The 22,707-nt window shown below is 40.1% G+C and overlaps 1 protein-coding gene across 3 annotated transcripts in view; it reads left to right on the top strand.

Moving 5' to 3' along the window:
* LIX1 (limb and CNS expressed 1) overlaps positions 1-18,053 on the top strand; it is a 60,356-nt gene extending 42,303 nt beyond the window's left edge. For all 3 annotated transcript variants that reach the window (XM_045499253.1, XM_045499246.1, XM_045499261.1), the window contains 4 exons: positions 2,221-2,361; positions 4,648-4,743; positions 13,032-13,109; positions 15,092-18,053. In XM_045499253.1, the coding sequence (XP_045355209.1) occupies positions 2,221-2,361; positions 4,648-4,743; positions 13,032-13,109; positions 15,092-15,379 (603 nt within the window). In that variant the 3' untranslated portion in view covers positions 15,380-18,053. The remainder of the gene's footprint in view (positions 1-2,220; positions 2,362-4,647; positions 4,744-13,031; positions 13,110-15,091) is intronic.
* The last annotated feature ends 4,654 nt before the right edge of the window (positions 18,054-22,707 follow it).

The following is a 22,707-nucleotide window of genomic DNA, read 5'->3' as shown; positions in this document are numbered from 1 at the left end:
GAGATATTGGAACTCTCTCTGTGTTATAAATTAAAATAGCTGTGTATAATTGCTGTTTTGTTAGGCTACTGCATGTTTTTTCCATCCTCCCTGGGGTCACGTTTCTATTTCAGAAGACTTGTCGTTATTTCATCTGGACCCTAACCATGTGGAGCACTTCCAAGTGCTGACCCTGGGAGCAGGCACTCTGGAGGATGCTCAAGAAGTATATAAGCTGCCTTCCCAGGCGTGGAGGTTGGGAGAGGGGCAGGAAGAAGTGATCCGTAGCCAAGTACGGGATCGTTACAATAGTTGTCTCAACTGTCCAAAGAGGGAGGTTGCAGTGGGAAAATCACAGGGGCTGGGGCCTGACCTCAGGGGATTTGTACTGGGTTTGTGGAGATGGAGAGGAGAGGCCAGCCTCTGGAAGATACAAGAGCACGAGTTTGAAGTGTTCCTCAGTCAGTGTCCGCATAGTCAGCGTGGGGCAGATGAGGTAGAGGTGGGGAGGTGTGGAAAGCAAACTGAGGGGGTTTGGCTTTTTCCCTGTGGAATTAGTGAATTCTTGAGGCTACGAAACTACAAAATAAATTGGGATCTTTGGTATTTTCCCTGTTCTTTCACATCAGTCACCAACCACTACTGATTCTGAGAAGCATGCATTTTAGGTGGTAGGAGCCTTGGAGACCAGAGAGCCTGGCCTCCCCATTTGTCCAGTGAGGAAATACGTCCCAAAGTTTAGGAAGCCCGGGTCTCATGATCATGAAGTAGCAGAGCCAGAGGTGACTGGCCACGTTGTTGACCAGGACCTGCTTCTGGGCTTCTCTTCCCAGGGCTTGTTTCCCACCAGGAGTTTTGGAGTAGGTTCTACGACCCTTGGCAGTTCATAGGAACCTGTGGGAGAAATGGCATCACACCCTCCAGTAGGAGTGAGCTCCAAGGACAGTGCAGTTCTCACAGGGCTTCATCCCTGTACCTGGACCCCCAGGGTCCATGCTAAGCCAGAACTTGAATAAGAGGAGTTGTAGCTGACAACAAAAGAAACAGGATAGAAAAGAATCAAGACACATTGAGTGACCCATGTGAGCCACAGGAAAGTGAGGTTAGGAGAATGGAGAGCAATATTACTTTTAGGAGGAATTATTATTTTTTTTTTAATGAGTTGCTAATCATAGTCTGCCTATGGTTCCTAACTTCAGAAAGACCAAACAGGGCATATCCCACCCAAACTGTGTGGACTAAGAGCAAGGTGGAAAGGGTGGTCCTCAAGAATATCAGGGAATGGTTATTAGAAGGAAAGTGGGGGATAAATGCTGGAAAAGAAAAACAATAGATTTTGACATTAGCTCCCTTGTCCTAACCTGGACATGTAAGCACATATAAGACTGAGATATTCCCATGTGTCAGGTGTTCTCAGGATTTTACCTATTTTAACTAATTGTGCCTATCCTCAATGTGATGACATAGGAATTACTATTATTACCATTTACAGAGGAGGAAATTGAGACACAGAAAGGGCTAACTTGCTTATAGTCTTTCAGCAAATAAGTACCATAGCTTGAATCTGAATCTAAGCAGTCTAACTCCGCAAACCGTTTTCAATTATTCTGTTAAAAATATCTCCAGGGAACCTGGGTGGCTCAGATGGTTAAGTGTCCATCTTTGGCTCAGGTCATGATCTCATGGTCCATGGGTTTGAGTCCCACATCTGACTCTGTGCTGACAGCTCAGAACCTGAAGCCTGCTTCGGATTCTGTGTCTCCCTCTCTCTCTGCCCCTCCCCTGCTCATGTTCTGTCTCTCTGTCTCTCTCAAAAATAAAATTAAAATAAAAATTAAAAAAATATATATCTCCCATTTTCCTTCTTTCCTTACATTTTTCTCCTTCTGAAATAAGGATTTGAGGAAGGCACTGAAGACAAATGTAATCACCAAGTACACAGTAGTAGCCATTATTACTTTTATTATTATTTATTAACAGTTTTCAAAGCCTCTGGTGCAGAGTAGACATTCAATGACAGTAAAATAAAACAAAAATCAATGGAAGACCAACCAAGACATTTTCATGGACTCTAGGGCAGAAAGATAATCTCATGATCTTCAGGGGATTAGCAATGAGTAAGGAAGAATAGGTGCAGAGAGTAAATGTATGAATGGAAATGTCCAGAGATCCACTGAGGCAGTGAAAAAAATGGTGAGATGCTGAATCCTGTAATAACTCCTTTTCTCTTTTCTTCTTAAGTGCTGCCTAAGTAGAGCTGAGGCCAGACGGGATGCAGCTAAAGTGGCCCTAATCAACTCCCTCTTCAATGAGCTGCCCTCTCGAAGGATCACTAAGGAATTCATTATGGAGAGTGTGCAGGAAGCAGTTGCCTCCACCAGTGTGAGTACCCACTAGGGTAGAGCTGGCTGCACTGAAACACTGAGGCATTTCAATCTTGGGAAATACTCAAATAAGCAAATTCTTTAAGAACTGTTCAGGAACTTGGGGAACTTTTTTTTTTAAAGAACTTGGGGAGTTCTTTGTGAAGGAACTTTTTTTAAAGAACTTGGGGAGCCTGGCTGGCTCAGTTGTGAGTTCAAGCACCACACTGGGCATAGAGTTTACTTAAAAAAAAAAAAAAAAAAAGAATTGTGCAAGTTTAAGTTTTACCCATGAAATCATTGATTTTCAACAAAACTAACACTTGGATTAGAAATCAAGAAATTGGAACTGTCTTCCTATGCCACATCACAGAAATATTTTTTAGACGCCCTGGATCACCATTAACCAAACTTTAAATCAAAGTAGATAATTTGATCCATCCTGATTTGTTTACTTGAATGTTAGCTTTGAAAAGCGTTGATTCTTTTAGGGTTTGGGAATGCATACAACTGAATACTGTTTTAATGTAAAGATAAACTAGCTCATTCTTCCTCCAAACTTGACTGATGATAAAAATTATCTGAAGTGCTTTAGTAAAAGTACCAATTCCTCAGCCAGTGTAGGAATCTGGCAATCTGTATTTTTAAGGAAAGGCTGACTGCTCAGATACGGAAAAGCCATATTCCCAATATTTGTTAGCTCTTAGAATTATCATGCTTAATAGGAATTACTTCTTTCAGAGAGTTAAAAACTTTTTACAGAGAAAATTTCTATAATGGACATAATTAATGCAAAATGCTGTAAGAACAAAAACTGTTTTAGAAATCCAGGAGTAGATGATTTGCCCCTTGTATTATGTGAAGCTTCTGATACTTGTTACCTGCAAACTACAATGGATGAAGCCTTGGTTTCTTACTGTGGCAGGTGTCTCTGTGTGTGTCCTCCAAAAACAGGAACTTGGTATTACTGAGGGAATTAGCCACCTCCTGATTTTGCCATTAGCATGGATAAACCCCATCTGAGATTTACATTCTCTGATTACCTTAATCTGGTTATAAAGGTTCTGTCATTTTGGAGAAGCTGCTGAAAATGAAGGACACATTATCGCCCTAGCAGTGACCCTTTTGTTCCTTTTCCCCTCGTAAATGCTCTTGTCACCCCCAAGAGAGATAAGAGAAGGGGTAAGGGACAGAGAGTGGTTGACCTGGCAGGAAGACATCAGGGGGCTCTGTTCCGTATCTGCTGTCAGGATGAAAGGAAGCCTTTATTTTCTTGCCCTGTAAATTTTAAGTGCCTTTGAGGAAGAGAGTTAGGAAAATGATGCCTGATTTATATGTGTGGAATTTACTCAGGAGCAGGGAGGGGCCCTCAGTGTAAATGTAATTTATCATTTTTTTCATGGAAATTTCTCAGGAAAGAGAATATATAAGGTTTGCAGGCTCTGGATGGATTTCCTCTGGGATATTTAAAAAGCCAACATAAATATTTCAGCAGCAGCATGTTAATGTTATTGCATTCAAAAGCTATAAATTTGCTAGTATCTGATGCTGGCAGTTGTTTGTTCAGTCTCACAAAGGCATTGCCCACTTTCCCAGAAATCCAAGGCCCTGGGATACTAAAGGGCAGGCCCCAATGCCAGCCCACAGCTTGTGTTAGTTTTTTTTATTGTTACTACCCCTAACTAAATTGAAGGGAAATTTCAGTTCTACTCGTCACCCACCCACCTTGTTTCCTAAAGATTAAGCAGTCCAGAAGTGAAAAAATATACACCAAGATCCATGTCTCCAGGTCAAGCACCAACGTATTATAAGAACTCCCATTAAGAATCATGGCAGTAAAATACGAATGGTCCGTACAACCAGAGAATTATTTCCCTCTCAGTTATATAATCTTGCCTGGTTGCCATCAAATCAGAACAGGGTCAGCATTTCAATGTTTCAAATAACAGATGAAGGCAGCCTCAGAAGGCAACCACTCAAACATTACCACCATCAACAGCAAAGACCTTGTGCAAGATACAGGAATTTCTACTTTGGGAAAATTATTCTTTTAGCAAGTATATAATTAGTTAACATTCTAATCAAAATCTAGATTCAAATTGAATACAAAATCCTCCTCTTTACTCTGAGTCATGATGAGATTAAGAATTTTATCCCAAATCAACTGGACACTTGGTTGTAGAATGCACACCTGAAAGGTCAGGAAAATAGAAATTTCACTGTAGGGCCATGGCATTAATTCGTGAACACCAAAAGAAGAGGAGGGAAAATCCATAATATTTTCCTTCTCTGCTTTCCTCCCAAGGGCACTTTGGATGATGCAGATGACCCCAGCACCAGCATTGGAGCCTACCACTACATGTTAGAGTCAAACATGGGGAAGACCATGCTGGAATTTCAGGTATCTGACTTCCTGCTATATGTTTAATTTTGCTACACAATCCAGAAACTTGTGAGAATGCCACTCTTATCATTAACATCTCCTTTCCCAATAGTCTAGTCTTTTTTTTTTTTGTTTTGGGCCTTTTAACCTAACCCTCTTAGAATCCAGCATGGTAGCTCCATTATAGCCACACCTCAGTAGATTAAAACAAACAAGCAAACAAAGCAGAGTCTTTGCTTTCTTAAAGGGAAGTAAAAGGTTTAAGTCTAAGGAACAGCTGGGGAACACCACCACTTGAAGACCTTGTAACATTTCACCAGCTTTTCAGTACAAAGTTCCCTTTAAGCCAAACTGAACACTTTGAAGTGTTGGTTTTGACCATTTGGTTCTTAATTTTCGGAAGTCATAGAGGAAGTTGCCTACAGTGTACATTAAACAATGCCCCCCTCACTTCTGGCATTTCCACTAAACAAGATCTGCCACCACCCATTGTTAACTAAATCAAAACATTTATCAAGCTGTAACTCTGTTTCATCCACTGCTGACAAGCAATAATAGAGCTGAAGAACTATATTACTTATTATTTGCAAATCAATAACATTAACAATAAGAATAATACTCATTGACACTTATTGGATGCTTACTTGGTCTGACACTGTGCTCACTGTGCTGAGCATTTAACAAATAGCATAATTTAACACTCACAGTAAACATATGAGTATTTATTATCCCCATGTCATCAGGAAAGGAAATGTGCCATATTTAGTCAATTGAAGAGCAAGGGTTCAGACCCACGCAGTCTAATTTCTGAGCTCACAGTCCCAACTGTTATCTTTTATTGGACTGGGCAGATGAAAATTCAGCAGTGATTGGGCATGAAATGTGTGCCCTCTAAAAAAACTAAACTTGGATATTGAATATCCATATTTATGCAATGCTAATAGGAATCAATACACAATGTTATAATGAAGAGACTATACCTGCAGTATTTCTGTTGTTAGATTCCGAGAAGCAATCAAAGATACAATGTTTTATGGACCCAAATGTTCATTATGGTGTAGTTTACAGTGGTCTTACAGCTGAGCTCTGAAGCCACCAGCTTTCAAATACCTTTCAAACTATTTTCTGGACTGCAATGCCATAGCCACTTTGTAGGTGGATACGTCCCTCCTGCCCATTTTTAAAAATCAGTATTTTCCTTCATTAGGCATTTGTTTTGTCCTCAAAATTACCCTCTCTTCATTCAGTCACCCATTTTTTTTTTTTTTAATGTTTATTTATTTTTGAGAGAGAGAGAGTAAGTACTTATGAGTCGGGGAGGGGCAGAGAGAGAGGCAGAGGATCTGAAGCCAGCTCTGCACTGTCAGCACAGAACCTGATGTGGGGCTTGAACCCACTAACTGTGAGATCATGACCTGGACTGAAGTCAGATGCTTAACCAAATGAGCCACTTAGGCACCCATCCCGTTTTCTTTTTAAGTGGCAGTGGTCTCACTGGGCTTTGAGGCTGATTGTCTTGGTTTTGAAGAGACTGGGTATCCCTAAAGCATACCCTCTGGGATAGACAGGGGCATGCATCAGCTCAGTGATTCTGAGCCCAGACTCTGAAGTGGGCTGGCCCAATTTAGCTTGGCTCTGCTTCTCACTCTAAATCTGTTTCCTCATTGTATGTAAATTAGGGAGACTATTAGTACTAGCACTACCTCACAGTACCATGGTGAGCGTTAGATGGGACAATATAGAAAGAGTCCAGAACAGTTCCTAGCATATGGTAAATACTCAATGAATATTGGGGCACCTGGGTGGCTCAGTCGGTTGAGCGGCCGACTTCGGCTCAGGTCATGATCTCCCGGTCCCTGAGTTTGAGCCCTGCGTCTGGCTCTGTGCTGACAGCTCGGAGCCTGGAACCTGTTTCGGATTCTGTGTCTCCCCCTCTCTGACCCTCCCCCGTTCATGCTCTGTCTCTCTCTGTCTCAAAAATAAATAAACGTTAAAAAAAATTTTTTTTTAAAAATACTCAATGAATATTGACAACTGTTATTATATATACTTCTGAAGAAAGACTGCTTCACCTGAAAGGCTACCAGATGGATTCCCTTGGCAACTTTATCTAACCTAAAGGTTTCAAATGAGGAAAAGATACCTCCCTGCACTAAATATTTCAGGGCTCTTGCTGTAGGATAAAAGGGTGGAACTGTAAAGGGTCCATGCTTTTCCCCCATAAATAATCTAAAGTCAAAGAGAAAAAAATGAAAGGGAAGAGGATAACACAAGAGAAAGAACACCAATTTGTCAAAATTGGACAGACTGTGTGACACCTGCCCTACCACTTCCCACCTGGGCACTTCAGTATTCTGAGACTCAATTTTCTCATCTATAAAATAGGAATCATAATGCCCATTGTGTAGGATTTTTGTGGAATGCACATAACATGACATTTATACAGCATCTAGTACAGTAATTTCCCCAAGGAAGAACCTCATTTATTTTAATTCCTCCCCTCTCAACCCCAAGCAAAGAAAATTGTACTTCTTTTACTATAAAATGAATGCTGCCTGCTCTAGTACATAGTAGCTTGTATGTGATTTAGTAGCTGTTTTCAGAAAACTAAGAATGATTTTTGAATGCAATTAGGTTATTAATCTGGCAAAGATGAGGGAGGCAGGATTTTTAAAAATTCTTAAAATTTTGTCCAAATACTATGAAAGACTGTACTCAACCACCTTTTAGTAATACTTTAATTACCTTGCAATGAGCTGTATGTTTTCTGTGTGGTCTATGTAGTAAGGTATTTAAGTATGTGAAATAATAACTTGAATCAAACTGTGGAAATGGTTCATAAATTCTCAGAACAGAGGCTGGGGACAGGATGGGGGACAAAGGAAGAGGATGTGAGGGCAGGAAAAATCCAAACTCACTCCCCCAGTAGGGATGCTGGCAACCCAGGAGGACGGCTGTGGAACACATCTCTTTTCCTTCCGCCAGTTCTAGGTTGCCTGCTGGGTCCCAGCACATTCCTTGGTGGCCTGGGTTAAATGCATCAGCTTGTTTCTTCACATAATGGGAATTGACCACAGACCTGGGCTGTTTGTAGCCGACACAGCATTTCAGTACCCCTGGTGGGTAATAGACGTATGTCTGTATCTAGCTACGGATGACTATACCATATAAAAACAAGGCGGGTGTCTCCTGACTGCCTGCAGGCTTTCCAGGGGGGCTGTCAAGGAGGCAGCACTCAGAGGAAACGTGATAGGCTTCTGCTTACGTTCACTTCGTGGGAGGGAAGCTGGGTAGCCTTCCCATACAGAAAATTGCCTGGTGTTTGGGGGGAGGGATGGCGACAGCACTAGCCACTGGGTCTTGTCAAGGTCAGATTTGAGGCAGACTTTGACTGAAGCTGGTTAATATATTTACTCTGAAGCCTAATGCAGTCCAAGGACGACTTGTTTATTTACATCTTTGCTAAATTCTCCAGGTCGCCTTTTAAAACCTCATCCCATAAACAAATTTCCTCTTAAATCCATTCTCTTGGGTGGGGAGATGGTGCCCACCTGTTTTTCAAGTTCTCCATTTACAGTGTTTGTTTTTCTTATTTCTGATGAATCACAGAACCAAGAGAGTCTCCCAGACAGAGTTCTAGAGAGAAGCAGCATGCATTTTCTCCCCACAAAGTAGCTGAAAGGGCAAACATTGTTCCTAATAGGAGGCAACACCAGGAAGCACTGAGGACAGAGCCCAGCTGGTGGTGGTTTAAACTAAATGAATGACAAATTGAACCAGGGAAACTGAAGAATGAAAGCTGCAATTTGCACTTTTTTCCTAAAGATGAAGAAAACACAGGGCTTGATTCTCCATTTAATTTCAAATTTATTTTACTGATCAGGACTGGCTACATAATTCTTGGGGCCCATACAAGATAAAAATGCAGGGCCTTTTAAAAAAAAAATTGCTAAGAATTTCAAGTCGGTGGAGACTTAAATCAAGCTTGGGGTCCTGTGTGACTGCACAGATCACAAGTTCATGAAGCTGGCCTTGTCCCTGAGACAGACTCACCAGAAGGGATGACTAGAAAAGGAGAATTAAGCATTCACCTCAGGCACAAAATTTAAAGGAGTTTCAAAAAATTCTATGATAAAGACAATATTATAATGCACTATTTTATTTTATTCTTATTATTTTTTTTAGAGAAAGAGAGTGCAATCAAGGGAGGGGGCAGAGGGAGACAGAGAATCTTAAGCAGGCTCCACGCTCAGCATGGAGCTCAATGTGAGGCTTTATCCCACGACCCTGAGATCATGACCTGAGCCAAAACCAAGAATTCTACTCAAGTGACTGTGCCACCCAGACACCACTATACTGTGCCACCCAAACACCCCTATAATGCAACATTTTAAAAACTCAAAATGAATGTGTGAAAATTCATAACAAATATCACCCTAGTCCCAACCCAACTTATAGGCCAGCTTCTTGTTTACCTGTCAGCCTACCCAGACTCCCCAGGCTTCTAGGTCAGCCACATAACAAGAAGCATGGCACAAAGACATGAATAAGGAACAGGTCAGATAGCTCACCAAACATATTTCCTTTAAAGTGATAAGGTTTTGGGGCACCTGGGTGGCTCAGTTGGTTGGGCAACCGACTTCGGCTCAGGTCATGATCTCACGGTTTGTGAGTTCGAGCCCTGCATCAGGCTCTGTGCTGACAGCTCAGAGCCTGGAGCCTGCTTCAGATTCTGTGTCTCCCGCTCTCTCTACCCCTCCCCTGCTCGCGCTCTGTGTCTCTCTGTCTCTCAGTAATAAACATTAAAAAAAAAAAAAAAATTTAAGTGATAAGGCTTTGACAGGTAGAAAACAAAACCATGAAAACCAGGCAGCAGGAGATTATGATGACCTAGGAAGAGAATCCTTACAGAGGCCCACAGCAGCCCTCTCCTTGCTCTCCTTGCCAATCTGCAATAATGCAGGGATTTCTGATGGAATCAACGAGAGGCATACAAGGATTTCCTGGGGTTAAGAGAAGGGCTCAAACAGCTTCGGGAAGATTTGAAGATAGTAAAGGTGGTCTTATGAAGGAAAATAAAGAAGTAGGACAGGAAGAATGTGGAAATATTTCAATATACTTTACATAGTGATCATAAGATTAGCATCTCTACAAAGGAAGGCAATGACTAGATTGGGATGTAATGTAAGAAGGCAGAAAGAAGGTCATCTTCCCTGTGGGATTTTAGGAACAAACACAGCACTGAGAAAGAGGCAGTTGTGTTACTGCTGCAGCAAAAACTCCTTGGGGATGGAATAGAAATTTGGACAAACCATAAGGGGTAAGGAGGAGGGCTCTTCCACAGTGAAAAACAGTTCAAGTCTCTGTGGGGAAGTTTTTGAGAGATGTCGGTTGCCAAGGGACATGGGATCAGTTTTTGGCTCTGTTCATGGCAGAATTGTGGGTGCTAAAGTCTTAGGAGGACTGCTGGGTGGAATGCCAAGAGTTTATCTGGAAAGGGGGCAGTAGTTAGTGTATAGATAAGAATGAGAGCTTAGAAGACATTGGAGGAAGAATATGTTACTAAGGCAAAAATTGTAGGATGGTGGAATTAAGAGCCCTGTAGGCTGTTTCTCAAACTGGGCCACAAGGACAATATCAAGAGGGCTGTTGAAAGTCACAGAAGAAACTCACTATATCTTTCTGGGTTTTACTGAGTGTAACCATTATAAACTTGGGTTGGGGGGAAAGTGGAGGAGTGGAGGTGGTATGCATTATTTTAAAAAATGGATATATACACCAGAATAGAAAATAAAACATGAAACGGAAAGAGATGTCTTATTTGGAAATAGTGGCCCTCCTGTATTATCACAGAGACTGTTTCCTATCAGGACATAAAAAGTGTTCCTTTTCATTTTTATGGCTACCAAGTCTCTAGTGAGTAGGTTTAAAGGTACAATGAGAAAGGTAGCACAGATTTACCCTCTTCAGTCACTGGGGTTACCTTGCTGAGAAGCACAGGGGTGAGAAGCAGATTACATAAGATTTAGCTGTAGAACAAACCAACTCTCACTTTTCCAAATTATCAGAGTGACATGACAGACTGAAAATCTGGACCAGGGAGAAGTGGAAAAGAGAGGGCATAAGAGGGGCAGCTTCCCTGAGCAGTGGAACCAGAGCCCTAGGCAGATAGTGGCATCTCTGTTTGGGGTAGGAGGAGTAATTCTGCTGGTATCCATGAATTATTTTAATTAATAGAAACACATGGTTTTGCTTTTACTGAAGTCTCTATGGGCTCTTTGAGTGCTTACTTGAATAATAGAATATAGACAAAACCCCAAACTGAAAAGAAGGGAAAAAAATTACATTCTACTGGCAATTTTAGACATAAGAATGGTGATATTTGCTCTTCTGATCATCTTATAGCTTTAAAATTCAATAATTTTAAGATGTCTGAAATCTTAGAATGACTTAGGTCTCTTCATTTTCATAATTTAAGCTTCTTCCTGAGCAAGGAGAGGTAAAGACAATAACAATCAGCTTTTTTAAATGGTCGGTAGGACATCTGTCTCAAAGTTAAGTTTTCATAACTAGTGTCATGACCAGGAATTTCCTTAATTGCATTGTGTGTGTTGTTTATGCTGTTAATCCACAATGGGGGGGGGGGTAGTCTCTCTGACCAAAAATGAAAAAAAATGCAGATAATTTCACTGGAAGACGCATTAGGAAAATAAAATCTTCAGTATGTGTATATAGTTTACCTTGACCTTCATATCATCAAAGGAAAAGATGCTGATAGAAACTCAATGATGTGCTCAGCCCCGGCCGCTGGATATAGGGACTGTGGATTGGTTTTAAGGTCAATTATACTTTATTACCCATATTTTTATGCATTTTCTTGACTGAATTTATAAACATAGGAGAATTTTACAGTTTCTGTGGTTTGTCAATTATATGTTATCTATATTTACTTTTTGGCTAAAATTTAAATGGTTTCTTTAATATGTAATATTGTCACATGATTCAAAGCTCAATAGGTAACAAAGAATGTCAGAGGGAGATCTCCCTCCCCATCCTCCCAGACATTCCTGTTCTCTCCCCAGAGACAACTATGTTACCCAGTTCTTTTGTATCTTGCCAGAACTCTCCTGGCATTTACAAGCAAACATTTATAAGGGTTTTCTATTCTTTTAAATCAAATACCAGCACACAGTATATGTGTTGTGCATCTTGCTTTTCTTTTAACACCACATCATAAAGACTCTTTATACTAGAACCTGGAGAGCCTTCTCATTCTCTCTCCGTGAATGAAAGTATTCAGTAGCAAGAATGTATTGTAGGGAAGGAAAATGATTTTCCCTCTACCCTTATGAGTTCTTAGCTGAGACCCCTGCAATCAAAGACAGATTAACATAAGAAAAACAGAAGTTTATTAGCATATGTACCTCACATATACATGAGAGATACTCAGGGAAAAATAAGTATCTTCCTGAGGTGGCTTGGAATTTATGATAAAATACCATCTTGATAGGAAAAGGGGAGGCAGGAGATGTAGGCCTCTTAGGGGATAGCAAATGATTTTTAAGAAAGATGAATGGGCCCTTAGTAGAATAGATAGGATGTATAATACTTTGTGACAGAGTTTGTTTGGGTATGGTGTGGACCTCCACTTTCCTTTTCTATAGTAAGAGTTGGTCTTCCCTGGTTGATAAAATTCCTCAGGAGGAGATTTATCAAAACAAGTTCCTTTTGTCTTTAGGCAGATAAGGGGAGTTCAGGGAAAGACTTTCCCTGCATTTGATGTTTTTCAAGTGCTTCTGGCTTAAAATACTCAATATACCAAAATGGCATGTTTTGGAATGACATGTCCTAAACTTATATTTTGGAGTAGCATATTCTGCTACCCTTAAGTTTCATACTTTTTAAAACCATTTCCTTAAAAATGAGCATTTAACATATTCCCAGCTTCAGGCAATTTCAAAAACAGTACAATGAATAATTTTGCCTGCACATCATTCTGAGATATGCTGGTATATTTAGATAACTTCTTGAATGTAGAGTTGTTACAGTATATGTATTTTTAATGTTGAAAGATATTTTTCAACTACTTAGTCATTTTATTGTGCAAATATGGATGTGGCAGAGGAGGGAAGAATGCTCAAGAATCTTGGAGACTCTGGTGTTTGAAAAGTCTCAAAATGTTCTGATGATATTGTGTATTCTATTTTCCTGAGATAGTTGGGGATCAGAGTTATGCCCTACCCATCTCCCACACTTTCTTTCACATTTCTGCTTTGAGATTAATGACAGGTGTTTGGGTTTTGTAGGAGCTGATGACCATTTTCCAACTACTGCACTGGAATGGAAGCCTAAAAGCCCTTCGTGAAACAAAGTGTTCCCGACAGGTGAGATTTTCCAATCAAGAACAGGTTTATGTCATAGAGACTGAGCAGATGGCTTGTCATCTTCCTAGATTTCCTTTATTTGGATTTTTCTCTGTTTAAATTTGGTACTTTATGTATTAAGAGCAGAAGATACAGGAAAAAAATATGTAAACAGTCTATTTGAGTCAGGGACTGACCAACTAGGCATGCTAAGGAGAATATTGCCTGGACATGGGATTCATTTAGCTACCTGTACTAAATGCCAGAATGGAGGGATCATTAAGACAGACTTGATTTCTAAGTCAAGTGCTAAATCTACTCTACACACCTGCCCAACCTTAGAATTTGTGCCTTCACCGGAATCTACCCCCAAAACGAAGAGCACACTGTATACACTGTATGTTAGCCAACTTGGCAATAAATTATATATATTAAAAAAGAATTTGTGCCCTCTTCTGTTCTCGAATGCAGAAAGAAATTTAAGAATGTACTGTTTCTGAACTGCTTCACTGAAGAATGGTAAAGTTATCCCCTAAAAGTCCCCAAAGGGCAACAGAAATGATTATGAAGCTGGGCAAGCTGGCATTCAGTCACCTCAATTTTTTGGTTTGGAAGTTTCTTCCTTGTTTTTCAGAAATGGGGTCTCACTATTTCTTTGTTACCTATGAGAAGCACCCTTCCCCCCTTTTTTTAATGGCAAAGGCAAACCCTCTCCTTTGTATTGAACAGCTTTCACCTGCTATCTTCCAATATTTATGCTTTCTTTGCTTTCTTTATGCACCATTAGACTTTGAAAGATGGCCATTTATTTTTGAGAATTTGCTAACAGGAATTTGTATGAGGAATAAAGCCTCTACTAGTCAGCTAGATGTGGGTGGATATAAGAGTTTTCCATGCACTGCAGCCCCAGGAGTTTTCAGTTGTTCTTTGGTTAGAAAGTCTGGCTTTCAAAATGTCAAAGATGGAAAAGAAATAAGTAGCTGACAATGGTTTTGGCTATTTTTTTTTTCTTTTCCTTTGATTTTATAAAAGGCCTTTGAAACTCACTGGGTTAGTTATAAACACTTTTCCATGGTTGTTTTTAATTTGTTAAGGTCATAAATAAATACCATATGTTCTTGAAAATAAAAATAAGCAAAGCATCCACTCTACAAGATCTTCTTAAAGTGTATCCATCAAACCCATACATTATGTTACAATGTATTGGCAATTTTTTTCTTAAAGCGTATCCATCAAACCCATACATTATGTTACAATGTATTGGCAATTTTTTACAATGTATTGGCAATTTTCATTGGCAATGAAAATTGACAGGTAGTGGCCAATTTTTACTTGTTTGCAGAAGAAATACTGTACATGATGTTACCATTATATCAATGATAATGCCTATGTTCCACAATACACTTTTATAGTTCTATTTGTAGTTGCTGTGAGCCATTTGGACTGTCATCTATCTTCCTTAAGCTAACAAATTGACTCTTGTTAGGAAGTGGGCTCTCCTGGTTTCTAAGTCTTATCCTCATTCAAAGCCTCCTGCTTTCTGCAGGGGGTGAGACCAAACCCAATTGTACCCTAATCTTTCCATGTAACTGTTTCCATCTCTCCATCTTGCTGAAGGAGAAAATCCTGGGCAGAAGAGTTCAAGGAATAAATGAGGTAATATCCATGTGTGAAGGAATGCATTTTCTAAGGAAGACATTTTCTAGCAACGTCAGAGTTCTGTTGTGAACATTATTGAGTCATTCTTCGTGGTAGTGTTTTGACTTAGCCTGAAGTGACCCTGCTTTGCTTGACCAGCTTGGCCCTTCATTTGCTTTAAGAAGCATATCATGGGATTTTGTTTCCGTGTGTAAACATCAGAGAGGTTCAGTTATTGGTAAAACTGTATGAATGTGGATGTGGGGAGTGGCAGGGACAAAGGAAACGAGGTGTTGGAAAGCCATGAACACAGGTGCCTTTGTTGCTCTTCACTGACACTCTGGACTTTGTCTCTTGGCTTCCAGGAAGTCATCTCCTACTATTCCCAGTATTCCCTAGATGAAAAGATGCGCAGCCACATGGCCCTGGACTGGATCATGAAAGAGAAGGAATCTCCAGGAATTCTCTCTCAAGAGCTACGGATGGCCCTGAGGGAGTTGGAGGAAGCTAGGAAAGCAGGACAAGAACTGCGGTTTTACAAAGAAAAGAAAGAAATCCTGAGTTTAGCCCTGACTCAGATCTACAGCGATCCTGACACCTCCTCACCCAGTGATGATCAGCTGAGCCTAACGGCTCTTTGTGGCTACCACTAGCAAGGCCAGGTTCCAGCTGGCCTGAGGTTGGCAGAGGCTGGACTCTAACATTAGGAAGCTCAGTGAAGGAAGTTGTTGGAGGCTTTACCACCTACAGCTACCACCTGAAGGCTGTACTAATTCTTCCCACCCATTCCATTCATAGACTCTCAGAATAATAGGATCCTTACAGGTCCCAACAATTTTCCCATCACACTTTCAAGAGTTCCTCTTCTTACTGAAAAGATGGAGACAGAATTGTTTGAAAAACATTTCCCAGGTTTGGCTCTAACCTAAAGCCCTGTTGACATGTGCCTTCCTAGATTATGTATGTTGTTTTAAACAATGGGCCAGTGTAGCATCCCCCAAAAGAACACCAGCTGGGACTGGGGAAAGTAGCATGAGAGCAATTTTTAAAAATAGTTGGGATTAAATAAACAACATAGAAAATACACATGGGTCAGAATTTCTTCCTAAGCTTTATAAACTAAGAGACACTTCTACTCTACTAGGTAAAATCCAAAATTCCAGTGGCAATTTTATCTGGACATCCCACTATCAAAGATCTAAAGTGGTAATAGTGAAAATATGTGATAAATTTAACTTGGCTTAAAATGCCAGTTATAATATTTAAAAAAAAATCCACACTCTTCGGTATGGGGATAAATTTCACCTAGAATAGTACTCCTATTCCTCAAGAAGAATTAGTATCTAATTTTAATGAGTCCTGCAAACAGTGATGTTCATTTTTAACTTGCAAATAGATAACTCAGATTGATTTGTTTTTATTTTTGCCACCACAGTCATCTATGTATCATGGAGACAGTCACTGGATTTTGAAAAATCATTAGCTTTTAACAGTGCTTGCATTTGATTAGTTTCTCGTGCGTTAGAGAGAAGGAGTCTTTAACTGTCTTTATTGTTGTTCAAGAACATAAGCCAGGAGTAGTTCAAATGTAGTGTCATTTCCAAGTTTTAATTAGACATTGTCATCTCTCTTTGAAAATGGCTTGGGTCAATTAACTGATTAGAAAACCAAAAGCAAATACAGACCAATTTTTAGATGGTTTCTGGTCACTCAAATTTAAGAATGGCAGCAGTGTGAATTTTAGACATTTGTAGGAATTTCCAACTTTATAACACAAAAAGGATTATCTTGCGTTTAGTCCAATAATTCAAAATAAAGGATACAGTTTTTTCAATGTTAAATAAGATTTCTTTTTCTTCATGTTTAAGTGAATGCAAACTAACGTTCCTGAAGGCTAAAACCATTATATTTACATTAAAGTTTACAAAAGCATGATAGCTTAACTTCATATATAAATATGTGCAGATGTAATTATCACTCCTTAAGTCCCCATGAAAACTATATATATGGATCATGTATTTTGGAATTAGCCTTTAAAATAAAAAAATTAATTTCAGATATCATATTTCTCACACCAGGGGAAAATTTAGCTTCTTACCTACTGCCTTACTCTGTCGTGAAAGGTAATACTATAAATATTAGATAAATTTAATTTAAAAATATTGTGTTAACAAATGTCACATTTCTCCCCAAAATGAGGCTAAATGTCACCTAGAATAAAACTAAAACTATATTCCCTTATAATCCTAAAAAGGAATTCGAATTAATATTTGCAAGTTGAATAAATTTTAACATTAAGGAAACTTTCTGTTAAAAGCAATTTTTTCATAAAGTCATTACTCTTTATCATTTCATAAAACTGTAATTTCCCACGTTAGGTGTGATTATAGGTAGGTCCATCTTTGCTGCATTTGCAGCTTTTGACCATGACCACCTAAAGCTGACACCATCTAATTAGATCCAGGAAGGGGAATCAGCAAGGAAAATGTTAAAATTTATTCTTTGCTCTATAATTAGAAAACTGTACCTATTACGTGAACTAAAAGCATTGCCTTTGGCCAATGGCAGTTTTCCCAGCTGGTCAGAACTGCCCACTCTTCCTGGAATGGTATGTAACCTATAGCGAAAGAAACAAAATTCAGAATCTCTGCCATTGCTGGAGGCTTTTAATGCTCATTTATAGCAAATCAATTTTAGCTAAGACATAAGGGCTGCCAGTACATCACTTAAACATTTATAATTCCAGACCTAAGAAGAGCCATGTTGAAAAGCAAAGTAGATTCTTCTTCTTCTTCTTCTTCTTCTTCTTCTTCTTCTTCTGTATCTTGTTCTCAGTGATACACTGTGTTGAAGGGGATCAGAGTGGAAGATTCTCTATTTTAAATATATGGAGTTCTGGGTCCTAAACTTTTGTGGTTATAATGCCTTTGAGAATCTGATGAAAGCTATGGACCTTCTCCTAGGAAAATAGAGTGAAGCATATACCTTCAAATTTATGCAAACAGTTTCAGAGAGTTTGTGAACCTCCCCAACGTCCATGGATTGCTCTAAGGACCTCCAATTTAGAATCTTGAGTACAGACTTATAGTCTCAAACTTTTCAGCATGGATCCAAACTAGCTCAGACCAGCCCTGTGTAGCCTATTTCTAAGATAAATGTTATCATCCTTAAATACAGAATTGTACTGCATTTTGACAAGAATGGTTTAATCTTCACAAAGTCCAAATATACCAAATTGCTATGAAAAAACAGCTTAAAACAAACTAGTCACTAAGTGTGTGAACCTATTAGAATATTGTCAATCTAATAAAGACATTATTCCTCTAATGATCAGAATTTGTCCATTTGTTCAAAAGCTGTAGTCCACTGATACGTTTTCCATTTAATTTATTCACTTACCTCTAGAAAAGGAGAATAAAATCACAGATAGTCCTGAAATGCTATACCGTAATCAACTATGAATCTAATCATCTATGTCTCAGGAAAAAGAAAAAGAAAGCATAAAGATTTAACACTTCCCTGTTTCTTTCGGGGAAGCTTTTGAAGACAACAGTATTATCATAGTTGACTTCATCTCTAAGATACTTTAGAGAATTCTGAGTTATATCATGCCATGTCTTTCTTTCTTGCCATGGACAAAAGAAGCCAGACTAAGAATATTTTCATTATCTTTGACTGTATTTAAAAGTAAACATTATTCAAGATATTATCACTTTTATATCATTGATACTTTTTTGTTCTGCCTTGCAGAAATGCAAGTATCAAGTTTTCTTGTATGGTGTCTATGGTGTAAAAGAGTGAATATTGTTTTCAGCCAGGGTCCTAGGAAAAAGAAAATCATTTTTTCTACCACAGTGGTTCTCAACTCTGTCTGCACATTAGAAATACCCAAGGAGCTTTAAAAATTCCAAAATGTCCAGATTATACCCTGACCAATGAAATCAAACTCTCTGGAAGTGGGGCCCAGGCATCAGTATTTTTTAAAGCTCCCCAGGTTGTTTCAATGTGCAGCAAGGTTTGAGAATAACTGCTCTATCCAGCAAGGTCTGGCTCAGAGGTCTATAACCTAACTAGTGGAAGCTATTATTCCATTTGGCCTAGGCCCCAATTCAAATGTTGAGTTCTTTTGAGCTAGGTAGAACCAAAACCTTCAGCTTGAGCAAGAGGATCTCCTGGAGCCCAGAACTAAAGAGGGGCAAGCACCTGCATATCCACGCGCATGCGTGTACACACACACACACACACACACACACACACACACACGCTGTATCTTAGCAGTACATCCACGTTCTGCCCCAGGGTCCAGGCTTTCTTTCTCAAATATGGTATGTAAAATATCTACACCAGAATCATCAGGGGGTACTCATTTAAAACTTCAAGTTGCTGGGCCACACCCCAGACCTGCTGACCAAATTACAGGAGAAGGTCTGGGTTATTTACCACTTCACCAGGTGTTTCTGATCACACTTAAATTTGAGCTCTTTTGGCCTAAAGCTACCTAACACATTTTTAGTAGGCAGAACAGCCCTGCCCCTTCTGACATAACTAGCCTCTTGGGGTAGAGTGCAGAAAGGAATAAAGAAGAGAAGGGAAGGTTATCTCTATCCTTTCTGGAAGGAAGCTGGAGAAAAACAGAAGGGGCACAGAGATATGGCTGCCTTTTCTCTACCAAAAGAGCAGCTCCCACTCTTTTATCACGTTGGCCTTAACATTTGGAATTACTTTTAATCCCTTTACTAGAAACTGGAAATCTCTTTTAGCTCACAGTTAAAGCCACTTCTTTAAACCTGACTAAACTCTGGTAGCACTTTGTTCCTTGGAGCAAAGTAGGCTGTGGGAAAGGCAAGCAGAAGCTTCTTCTTGAAAGCTGTTGAGTCTCTAGAGGTTTAGGAGTGAAAATCCCAGATTGCAATCTATTTTTAGCAGTTCCCATTTTAGCAGCAATTATGTTCCACAAATACATTTGTAAGTCAATTGTTCAACCCTGAAGGCGCATTTTTCTATAGGAGCAATGTCATATATGGTGGCAAGTTTCCCAGACTAGCCTACATAAGCAGTAGGGTACCCCAAATATTGATCTCTGGACCTAATACCTCTCCAGGTTGTAAGAGGGCAGGAGAGGGTGGAACAAGGACAGCTGAGGCTAGGGCACAGTACTGAAAACCTCCCGAGGCATATTTCTCATCCCAAAATTTGTTCTCCCGGCTCTTTATTTTCTCCTTGCTCCTCCATAGGTTACCTTGCCAATACACCACCCACTGCCATCACTTGCTGCTTCTTATGATCATGGTTTCTTCTACTTGCTGACTTACTGAAGTAGAGAGGTGACTTTTTACTGCCCTCTTACAAACGCTTTGAAAATTTCTAACAGGTGTTATCACTAGAAACAGGAACATTTTTGTGACCTAAAAATGTCAGTTACTAAGCTTCTCTGCAGACTGTTTTCACCAGGGCTGGTGGGGAAAAACATAGACACACAAAGCAGGACAGGCTTTGGACAGGCTAGCCATGGAACCTGTCCCATTCCCCCATACTCCTAGATTTCCTGCTTTTTGGTGTTCTCATTAGGTTCCACATGACACTGCCCCATCCTGATCTCAGCTGCCCCATAACTAGCCAGTGACTCTGAGTAATCTGGCTCAAAACTCCAAAATGGACTGATCAGTCTGTCCTCTCAGGAATGTGAACTAAGAAACATGAAAAGAATTTGCCAGTTTGAGTTGGGAGGTGAAGTTGGAAGAGTCATGTTCATGAAACTGATGGTTTGTGCAAGCTGAAGAGAGGAGGAGAAGGAACCATGAGTCAGTAGAGGAAGCTGGTCAGTAGAAAGAGGAGACGCTGGTTGGTGCAGAGAGCAGATGCAGGGAGAGGCGGAGAGGCAAGGAGAAGGTGAACACAGGAAGCCCATGAGAGGATGGCAAGAGCTGTGTCTCAAGTGCCCTGCAATAAATTTTCTTATTCTTTATCTGAGTGGATCACATACCTTGCAACCAAGGAAACCATTCAGAGCAAAATCACACTCTATTATTCTGGATTTGATCCTCAGCATAGACCCAAAAAAACTGACATCAGGAAGAGCCTCTTCGGATGATAAACATGCTGCTGAGAAAAGTAGATTTAGAACTTGGGACAGAGATCACCTTTCCCCGCTCACTCCCCTTCCCCCTCCAATGTGGCCAGGAGTCCTCCCAGCTCTGAAATAAGTTTATGTATCCTATGCTGATCATCCTGCCCTTGCTGCACTGTGTTCTCACCTTCCACAGGAGGTATGACCACAGAGGGAAAATAGAACTCTATTTTTTAAAAGACAGAATTCATAATCTCAAATGACTGTTGTCTTCTTAAAAAATTGGTTACCTTCTCTAACAATCCTCAAGAATGCTGTCTTTGGCAAAGACATTCCTGTCATGAACTCCTCTTTGGAAATGGTCCTCTGAATCCATGCAAGCAAAGGAAGAAAAGCAGTTTCTTTTGTTGGCTGAAAGCTTCTTGCCATCCTGAACTGACTAGTTTATTTTAGCAACTGGACTATTTAGATCAACTACTTAGCAGGTGCTCAATGAATGTCTCTTGAGTAGAAATTTGTTAACAGTGTGTTGGTGCCTTCCTTACTCCTTGATGATGAGTTACTTCATTCACCAGTCTTTCTCTCTTCTACTAGACTAGTCAGGACTCACTTGATTGTAAGGTAGAAATCCAAATAGAAACCACTAGGCAAAAGGAGTGTTTATTGGCTTGTGACACAAGAGTCCCAGGATAGTTTTTGTTGCAAGTACATCTGGGTCCAGGAGCACAAACTGGGACTTGGTCTCTCTCATGATATAGACATGTACATAAGTGTGCACATGTGTATCATTGCTCATTTCTCAAATTGGCTTTCTTTTGTGTCGGCCTCATTATTAGGGCTGCTGTCCCCTGGAGCGGCAAGATGGTGACCAGTAGTGTCATGCTTCCCTCATAGCAGCAGAAGAAATTCTCTTCCCAGCAGTTCAAACCCAAATCCCAGAACTGAGCGCTATTGTGGTGTTTCAGTTCAATCACTGTGCCAGGCCTGAATCACATGTCTGTCCCCATAGAACTAGTGGTTAAGTCATCCCATCTAAACAACTTAGATCTAGTGGAGGAGGGGGAGGAGTCACCTGAGGTGGATATGGGTGCAGTCACCAAAATGAGGAAAGATGGACATTTCCCAAGACATTTTATTTATTTTTTATTTTTTTTTAATGTATTTATTTATTTCAAGAGAGACAGAGAGGATGAGTAGGGGAGGGCAGAGAGAGAGGGAGAAAGAGAATCCTAAGCAGGCTCTGCGCTGTCAGCATGGAGTCCCAGGCACGGCTTACACTCACAAACCATGAGATCATGACCTCAGCTGAAACCAAGAGTCAGAGGCTTAACCGACTAAGCCACCGAAGTGCACCTCCTAAGACATTTTAAAAATATTTCTCCTTGAGAGCCTTCAGAGGCAGAGTGAACAATAGAACAAATGCAGTCTCTTCAACCTGTAATTGGGTAAGAGGATTCTGGGTAGACGAAAACAACAGATGTCCACTATGAATACATTGTACCATTTCCAAAAATCAAATCCACCCTCAAAGGACAAATTTTGTCACCATTAAGGATGTTCAAAAGAACATTCTCCCCTGAAGGGAAGTCCAAAAGTGTTTCCAGACCAATCACATCACTGGAATATAAGCATACAAGTTCTCTGAGGACTCGCCTGAAGGGGCCAGTGCTCATTTATATGTAAGAGTTCTGTCATGTGGATAAGCCTAATCACTCGCATTAATCTGAAGTCACACTTCATACATCTTCCATGCTGATGAATTGTTGCTATGCAAGTGAGTCAGGAAATTTCCTCTGGTCTATTTCTGGTGGGCTCTGGCTTTCATTATCAGTGGCTGCTAACGCTACTTAATAGAAAGGAAAACAGCTGATACCACCAATTGAAAACAGTTGTTGCAGAACTGGACAGTTCAAT

This window comes from Leopardus geoffroyi, chromosome A1 (genome assembly GCF_018350155.1).
Source record: "Leopardus geoffroyi isolate Oge1 chromosome A1, O.geoffroyi_Oge1_pat1.0, whole genome shotgun sequence".
Classification (NCBI taxonomy): domain Eukaryota; kingdom Metazoa; phylum Chordata; class Mammalia; order Carnivora; family Felidae; genus Leopardus; species Leopardus geoffroyi.
This window is presented reverse-complemented; position numbering and strand designations above follow the sequence as displayed.